This window comes from Halyomorpha halys, unplaced genomic scaffold (genome assembly GCF_000696795.3).
Source record: "Halyomorpha halys isolate HHAL.00 unplaced genomic scaffold, Hhal_1.1 Scaffold200.1, whole genome shotgun sequence".
In the NCBI taxonomy this organism is placed as follows: Eukaryota; Metazoa; Arthropoda; class Insecta; order Hemiptera; family Pentatomidae; genus Halyomorpha; species Halyomorpha halys.
Window position 1 is genome coordinate 999,676 of NW_027105652.1, and position 10,009 is coordinate 1,009,684.

The following is a 10,009-nucleotide window of genomic DNA, read 5'->3' on the forward strand; positions in this document are numbered from 1 at the left end:
TTCAACCTGTTCATGCTATTTCTTATGTTATTTTTAATCAGTCTTTCATATGTAACTACCTGAAATAAAGATAATGTTTTCCCGACATGATTTTATAGTTAAGATAACCTCCATGCCAACTGATTATGATAGCTAAGTATATCAGTAAACATGATACCTTTTGAAAAGTTATTCAGTGTTTAAGTATACTAAATTACATTTAGCATACCATAAGAGAAAGGCCTGTAGTATCCAGTTTTCGATTTATAGGGACTTATCTAGTATTTAGATAAACGATTTCTAGGAACAGTGGGTTGGTTTTGATGAGCAACCAATAAAAAATATATAATAGAAATAAATAGATAAAATATATAAATATATAATAAATACTGTTTCTAGAACCTACAGGCCTTAGAACCCAGAGAATGGTTGGAAAGTGATTTAAACAATATGAACTGAAATTTGACAACCGAGTTATGTACTTCATTTTAACTAAATATAAGTCATTAAAAATTCTTCAAAATCTCATAAGCATAAACTATTGGTACTCTACAGTGACAATAAAGTTCTAGAAAAAACAAAACAAGTGGGATATAAGCACGCCCTCTGCCTTAGAGAAAATATTTAAGGTTTCGGGGACAGTCGGGTCTAACAATAATGGAGCCTTTATGAAGCGCCCTTCATAATTTATCCTCATCTCGGAGGGGCTATTTGTGAAGAGCCTGTTTGTGGATGCTTGACTTTGCTATGGGCTAACTCACCCCCTAGGATGCGGTCGATATCTCGACTCATTTTTATTCTCCGTGTATTGGTATCAATCCAGGTGATATTTCTAAGTAGTATAAAACAAATACTAGAGTTATATTTTTATATTTTACTTTCGACTTCCTGTTAAAGAAATATATAGTAATGGGAAGTATTGCGAAAGTTTAAAATATAGAATAGAAATTTTCATATTCAACATTATTTCGTTTTCAGCTTTCCAGTTTATATAATAACCATGTTACGCAAAATGTATGAATATGTGAACAGCTTAATTAAAAAAAAAGAAAACATTCGTGAAACTCAAATTATTCATATAGAGTGGGCATATGCCTGGAATGTAACAGTGAATTTTGTTCACATCAAAACTTTTACTCTTTTTTACCATATTCTTCAAATTGAAATGATTTTTAGAAATAATTGGTCTTCAATGCCAACTAGGTTTTATTTTGACAGGGCTTATACACAAATTTTTCAAAAATTCTTCTTCTAAAGTACCTTTAATTATGTTAATTTTAAATACTTAACCATCTCTCTTCTTCAGAAGTAAGAAAAAAATATATTGATATAAAATATGAAAGAATTTGTTAATTGAATAAATAAGAAAAAAAAATATTTAAGTATTTCTACGGTTGTTATGATAATAGCCAAATTTCATTTACCTAATTCTGAAATATATAGCTGGGAGAAATATAATCATTTTAAATAATAAAGAAATTACTGTTTTCAAATTTATAAAAACTAATTCCATGTTTTGAATGTTTTGCGCACAACAGTTTTATTATTTTTCTAATGGATTTTCGAATCCATTTAACGATTTTTTAGCCCCAACAAAATAATTTTTATAGGCAATTTCATAATTTTAGAAAGTAATTTACAAATCTAAATATTATACACCTATTAGAATAAACATACAATATATTAATGCATGTATAAAATCCAATATCTAACATTGTGATCTTCTCTTTCCTTAGAAGATATCCTGTATGCAATTTAATGAAGATTACATCTTTATTTAAGTAAGAAATTTGGGTCTTGATCCTACTATTTCACAACCTTCATATCTATATAACAGAAATATAATTTTCTTATTCTCAAACTTTATTAGTTCTTCTTTTCTTGTTGGTCAATGTGATCAAGTGAACATTAATCATACCTAACATTTTCAGTTAATTTTTGCTTCCTGACTTGCAAAAGTCGGGGATCTTTGTTATTTAATGAGAAAGTGCAAAAAAATAAATAAATAAGACATTTCTACTCGCATTTTACCTTAAAATGTCAAGCAATAAATTTGGTACAATGTTTGTCTGTTAGAAGTTTAGTCTCCTATTTTAACAGATTCGGTCCACTGCTTTAAACTGTTAAATTTAAATAAAATTCGAAAACGGCTAAGGATTAGTTTGATATGGAATACTTATCAATGTTATCAAATTAAATTAAATACTTTAGCTTACTCAAACGAAAAACTTATTTCTAGAGATGAGTATATTTCAGTAAGAGTTTCGTAGATGTTATTCTCATACAAGGAACTATTAACCTAGAAGTATAGGTAAATACCTACTTAATTAAAATTTACAGGAAATTCGATTTTCACGCTGAAGATAAGAGAATATATAAAAAAAGGAAAAACTGGGGGAAGCTGTACTGGACTTAAGTACTTAAGATACTTATTGTTTAGTATTAATCTACCATTTTCACTAACTTTAAACAAGGTTATAGTTTTATGAAATGCATAATTTATTCTTCTTTTGCTATCATGAGTTTTGTATTCATAATAAAGTGGTTTCCAATTTTCTCTCTAAAGCCAAAAAAGGGCTTACTGAATACAATGGACTTATATCAAAATTACAAATAAGCTAATAATTTACACTTATTGTTAATGTCAGATACTTTCGTATTGCATCGACAATATTATTTCATCATCACTAATATTTTTACTCTATTTTTACTAATATATTTGTAATTTTTTTAATTCTATAGAACAAAAATGGCAAAATGATTAGGTAAATTTTAATTAAATGTTTTTCATATTGTTTTATTCATATAAACCATAAATATACTATTTCATAAATTAAAACCAAACTCCTGATATGATTGCTTTTAATGACAAAGTAAGAAGACCAAATGAAAATGATCTTATTTCAAGCATAGTTACATTATATACAGTCTATAGGTACTATATATTATATGTCCCTATATAATATGTACTACATATCATATAACATAACATATCAACTAACTAACAGCTGCTCGGGGTAGGCCTTAGCATTGCTACATGTTTTACACAACCTTGCTCCAGTTCTCTTGAAAGTTCGTTAGTACATATAATATAAAAATGTTTAAAATTATAATTGTTCTCATGATATATTTAATTATATATATTTAACACTCACAAAGTATGTTAACGTTGATTTCTTTCGTTACAGGAACAAGTACGCCATTGTCAGCAGTGCACATGTACACACCCGCATGATGACGAGTCGTTTGGTTTATTGTCAATGACGAACCAGTTATAGACTTAACACCAGCCACCACTAGATTGTTCTGAAAAAATAAATACCTTCATTTATATTTAATTTTAACGTTACTAAATTCAACTATGCTAAAACCTCGTTCTCCTTTTTTCAGGTAGTTAGATTGATATTTACTATCAAATAATAATATTAATGACATTTGTGGCTCTAGTAGAACAATAGTAAAATTGAGATGTATTGTTTAACATATTAACACATATCGGGTAACAATAAATAACAATTTTAAATTGCCGCGGTTGAAAATAATAATCAATTAAATGAAATATAATTTTAATAATTTATAAAAAAACTAAAATATCACAATATGCCGTATATATCACTGAGTTTAATGAAATTGATCAAGAAATTAGCTAAAATATCTTTAACCAAAATATCACTTGATCACCATTATAACTAATTCAGCGATATGAAAATGGTTCCTTGAAAATCTACGAATTAAACTTTGTATTCAAACATAAGCTACAGTCATCTGTAACTACTATATCAGAGCCTAGCTACAGAGAATCGCAGAGTAGCTGACCAGACCAAGAGATAGTGAGTGAGTGAGTGAATGATGGAGTAAGTGATTGAGTGAGTGAGTGTTTTTTTTTTATTATTTTACGAGGGTCGGTGGAAATCTTCAAAAGACACGGATAGGCCCGTACCTATCCGTGTGTGGGATTTTTACCCACTAAAACCACCGCCCTACACCTGCTCATTCCTCTCCACGGGACCGCCGCTAGGCATTACTTCATGCAGGGAAATGGCTGAGTGCCGCCTCGCATTATTCGCATGGTTTTCACATTTCCATGCTAGTTACGTCTTCTAGCCCTCTCTTCCTCTCTCAACCTCTTGAGAATGACTGTGCTGAATGAGAGGATCATATAGCTCACCACGTTTTCTGGAGTGATGCGTCCTCCACACTCTCTCTCCAATTCACTTCGTTCTACTGCAAAGCGAGTGCAAGTGAAAAACACGAGCTCCGCGGTTTCCTCGACAGTCTGGCATCCAGGACATTCTGCGGTGTTGTCCAGTTTGAAGCGGTACTGGTAGGCTCTGAAGCATCCATGTCCGGTCATCAATTGGGTTATGTAAAAATCTACCTCACCATACTGGCGACCATACCTCTTGCCCACATCGGGTATTAACCTGTGAGTCCAACTCCCGGAATCTGCAGCCTCCCAACGCTGCTGCCACTGGTCGATGGTTATTTTTCGCTCTTCTTCTCTGGATAAGTGCAAGCGTCGTCCATAGTGCCTGCTTCTTTCTTCAACAAGGAGTTCCACAGGTGGCATTCGGGCTATCACACACACCGCTTCGTAGGAAACAGTTGTGTGTGTGTGTGTGTGTGTTTGTGTATGTGTGTGTGTGAGAGAGAGAGAGAGAGAGAGATTGTAAGTTAAATGAAAACAAGTACAAGAATTAATAAATAAATTAAAATAATTAGAAAAGCGATTGCAGTGATCTCTGAACTCTACACGGTGTCTGGCTGAACCAAGGTAATGATTAAAATATAGAGTCCAAGGTAATAAATGACTTAGGTAATGAACCAAGGTAATGATTCAAATATAGGGACCAAGGTAATGCTTCAAATATAGGGACCAAGGTAATGATTCAAATATGCGGACCACGGTAATGATTCAAATATAGGGACCAAGGTAATGATTCAAATATAGGGAGCAAGGTAACGATTCTACTAAGGTAATGATTCAAATATATGGACCAAGGTATCGAACTAAGGTAATGATTCAAATATATGGACCACCATATGAGGCTACAACCGATTCATGTAAAAATAAGTTCTCTGGTACGGTTGTTGTTGGCATAATTCTACTTCTAAGTAAAAGAAAAAACGCTGAAGTTAGGACACGCCCCTTGAAGGCAACTTAAGGTTGAAGTTAATAGTAATTTCGAACATTAAAGTAATTGTTATTTTAATAATTTGGTTAATGTTATTAAATTAGTAAATGCTATTTCCAATAATTTGGAATAAGGAAAAAAAATCCTTTAGCCGTTCTCGAGAAATTCTTGCTTCTTTCTTTATTTTGTTCAGACTCATTTCGCTTAAATATTAAGAATACCAAAATATTTTTATGTACTAAAAAATAAAAAGTCAATATAAAATTAATTTAAATTGGTCAATTGTATTTATTTTTTTCTAAAGATTAGTAAACAGTTATTAAAAAATCAATGTTTTTCACGGGAAAAAATTGAAATATTAAGTTTCATATAACTAAATAATTTTTCTGATATAATGGATAATGCTGTTTATAAAAAAATAATACACATTACTTTTTAGAATATTTAATGCTTACAATAAAGAAGTGACTGAGAATAAATATTAATTTAAAAATCCAATTTCAACAGCAAAATTTAGTTTCTCTCTATTTTTAATATATATACATATAATTGTTAATTGTCCAACTAGAATTTTTAAAGGTACTGAAGGGCGTTTCGCTATTTAAAACGCATAATTTATAATTGTTTAATAAAAAAGTTACAGTAATGCTTGAAGCATTATATATCATTTTATCTAATTTTTGATAGCTTTAAGTTATACTTGCTGAAGAAATACCGTAAACTTAAGAGAACTGACTCGATCTTTATCACATGAGATTAGACATTATTGGGGCAGTATATTGATAAGGTTACATAATAAATAATAAACAAATTAAAAGAAAAGAAAAATAACTTTAGGAGTAGTAAAAAATAATCCTCGGTCGAGCCAGGAGTTCCCCAAGGCAGTGTCTTGGGTTCTGTGCTCTACATCCTCTTCACTCCTGACATTCCCATCAATCCCACAAGTTCCTGTCAACATTTGCCGATGATGCACCTATCCCATCTTCCCATCCTGATCCTGTAACAGGTTCATCCAACCTCCTAACACTACTTACCCGGATTGAGCAATGGTGCACCCAATGGCGGATAAAAATCAATGAATCAAAAAGCACCCATGTGACTTTCACCCTCTGCCGCAGCCACCTGTTACTTTTAATAATATTCCTCTACCCAGACACAGTGCGATATTTTAGATTCAACTTAGACAAAAGACTCACCTGGAACCTACATACTAGACTTAAAAGAGAACTGGCTCATTACCAGTGACGCGGTAAGAGGGATGCGCTGGGATCTCAAAGAGCTCTGCTCTACCTCTCATACAAGGGGGATAGAGTCGATCCTTGCGTCGATAGTGTATATCTTGTATATTAGAGTCTAAATGTGACTGGAGATTATTTTATTTATTTATTGTTATTAGTATTCTATTTTATTTGTTTATTATTTTATGTACAGGGCTCGATTATTTCTTTATCCTATTGTTTGTATATATTTAGAGATTATTTAGATATACAGAGATTTTATTTATTTTTTTTATTCTTATGTAACTTTAATGTAATTATCTTCTCTTATTATGAATGTAATCAGTTATCACTATTACTTATTGCAAAACAATGTTGACGGATTGTAATATTAATCAATAAATAAAAAAAAAGAAGTTTATAATACTAATCTCCTTTCAAGGGGAAAAATTACTTTCCGTATACACTTGCTTCTTTCCTTCTTTATTTAAATTTTAGAATATAATACACGACATTTTTTGGCAGTTCATATTACTTTTAATTCTTCTTAAATTAACTTATAAGTATCGATATTTAATTCATCCTTCACGTATACAACAGTTATTACTCACGGATCCTTGTACTTTTTTCGACCATGAAACTCTACTGTCTGCCAATATTCAGTATTAGATATTTAGTATTAGATAAAATAAAAATACAAATAAAAAATGTAATATCGGTTATATTTTTTATTTTATACCAGATATTATTTAAGTTACGGCCTAAGTCAGATCTTACTTCGATGTCAGCTTATTGAATGATATAAACAGAGGAGCCCTCGATGAATAAAACAGTCTTTCAGTTGCAACCGAGAGTGTTATTACTTATCCCTTATTCCTTTTTGAGTTGTCGAACCCGACAACACTTAACTTCTATCTATAGCATCGTTGTACTCAATGATCAGAAATTCTATTAATTAATAGGTAATATACATATTAATGCTTTAATTTTTTAGTTCATTTTTGAGAAAGAACTTATATACAGATTATCTACATTGTGTAGAGAAATGTAGGACGTCACTACAACAGTCTGTGGGGAGAGGAATATGAAATTTCTTAATTGACAAATTATATCTAATCTCGAAATTAAATATACATCTAATTCTCCAATATTTCCTTATCTATTAAGATCCTCATTTTTCCAAAGGTATGATTCTGAGGTTTAACATTTAGCCCTTAATTTACTCTTTGGATATAAATCTAAACATTCTTCTGAATGGTTTGTACAGATTGGTCAAGAAGTAATAGCTCCCAGATTTTTTTGGAGGATTGAAAGTAAATAATTTCCTAACTTTATTCTTTGATATTAACATGAACATTGTTACAATTATACAATTAGTAGATTGAAGGAAGATAGTCCGGGTGGTGGCCAATAAAGGTACCAAAATAGAAACAAAAAACGATTAATTGTTAGCCATCGTTGGCAGTTCTCAGTTGGCAGCAGAACGTAATTCTAATTAGCCCTGACGAAGCCCTGCAAAGTGGGGCAAACGTTGGTTAACTATAAATAGGCTATTGTTACTATACTGATACCTTTATTGACCGCCACCATATATTTATATATATACAGTTAATAGTATGAAGATTAGAATTACATAAGGAATAGTTGTTCCAATATTCCATCAAATCCTACAATAAATAATGAAGAAAATCCTTCATAATTTCTAACAGAACAATTGATACATAGACCAGAATATGAAAAAATCTAATCTAGTTAACCACTATTTACACTTCTGAACTGATAGGTGTTAACGGAGGCAATATAGCTGGTTACCTTCAGGTTCCGTGTGATCTTGGGTATTCTGAGGTACGCATCCCCTGCCTGGAGCCGAAACCTCACGCAGACCCAGAAGAGAAGACTGGCCACCATACAGAGATTGGCTCTGCTGAGAGTCACGAAGACATACAGAACGGTGACACATGAGGTGGTGCAGGTGCTGGCCGCAGCGATGCCCTTGGACCTCATCCTCAGGAAGGATGTCGTTAAATATGAAGTAAAGAGGCAGGGACTAGAAGCGCTACCGGATGAGCTCCGAGAGAGGATCGGCGAGACTCCAAACTTGTGGAAGAAAATACTGCGGGAGGACTCAATACAGAAGTGGAATGGACGGTGGGTAGCAAGCCAGAAGGGCGTTACTTTGAAAAAATTCTTCCCTACCGTATTCGTCCCTTCCAGACTGAAGGCTAAATGGGTCATCCCAGACTATTGGGTCTCACAGATCCTAACAGGACACGGGGGGTTTCGGGGAAAGGTGCAGAGCTTTGGAAAGAACATCGACCCTCGGTGCCCCACGTGCGGAGTTCCTGAAACAGCAGAACACGTAATAGTGGATTGCTCCGCCATGGAAGGACACCGAGCCAGGCTGTTGAGAAAGACCGGGATTTTCGCCCTCGCCGAGTCGGACTTTCCCTGGTTGATGGGAGAAGAGAATTATCCCTTCTTCAAGGAGTTCATTTACGGATGGAAGGAGGTGGTGGGCCCAACACATTTCACAATGGGAAGGACTTGGCCACCCAACATCGGCGAGCCACCGGAAGCTGATCCAGACTGAGACCAGGAGGGCTGGACCAGCCTGGTAACTGCAGGAGGCACCCAGACAGATGCGCACCAGAAGAGCCTACCGAACGGATGAAGATCATTGGGAGCAGTGGCATGCGCAATCCCAGCGCGAACTACCCCACTGCTTCCGCACCCCGTATGCCAGAAATGGCAAGGGAGGGGAATAAAAAAAAAAACCTTCAGATTCCGGGGTTGTTTTTGAACCAAGATTTTCGTAGAGTTGTATTCATATCAATTCTAGTCAAAAGATATTGATTAAAATATAAAATTCCATCAGATATAACAGATCGGGTTTAAGATAATTGATCGGTATGATAAGGGTTATTTTAGTTTTTGTTTAGATTCTAAATCATTTTAATTTGCCTTTCATCATGACCTCGCTAAATGGTGGACTATTTGTGTTATCTTTATTTTATTGTTCAGGTTTTCGGCTCCCTATGCATGTACCAAATAAGCCAAAGCCATTTTTAAAATTTTTTTAAAATTAATCTAATGATACTATCATTCAATTCAATTATATATGTATACTGGTGCATTCCTTGAGAATCACTGTACAGTATTAAAACTCATTATAACAAATAAAAGAAATAGTGATGTGTATACATTACGAAATAAAGAACATGAATAAATGAAATTATATTTTTAAAAAATATGAACGCCCCAATGAAATGTAATACACCATATCATCATATTATAAAATTAAACTCTTTAAATTTATTTAATTAAACAGAAATCCGATTTCTATCTTGACAAACGCTCTATCACCGCACTGTAATTACCTGTAAAGTTTGTTAAGTTGGGGAACCATCAAGCTCGTTTTTGTTTTCCCGACCTGATAGTATCCTAATGGAAATGGAAATTAGATAACAGCGCTGCTTGTTTTTCTTTTTTTGTATCGAGCTGCTGTCAATTCCATTTGCATATATTACAAAATCGAAAATTATCGAATTACAAAATGGAAAATTAATACTTAGTCTCTCATAAAATCCTCATCTTTATATTTATAAGTCAGCCAAAGTTAAATGATCTATGCACACACGCAATCTCTCTCTCTCTCTCTCTCTCTCTCTCTCTCTCTCT

The 10,009-nt window shown here is 33.1% G+C and overlaps 1 protein-coding gene across 1 annotated transcript in view; it reads right to left on the reverse strand.

Moving 5' to 3' along the window:
• LOC106679387 (opioid-binding protein/cell adhesion molecule homolog) overlaps positions 1 to 10,009 on the reverse strand; it is a gene marked incomplete at its 3' end in the record, with an annotated part of 300,127 nt that overhangs the window by 64,619 nt on the left and 225,499 nt on the right. The window contains 1 exon segment of the mRNA XM_067052790.1: positions 3,135 to 3,285. Coding sequence (XP_066908891.1) covers positions 3,135 to 3,285 — 151 coding nt within the window.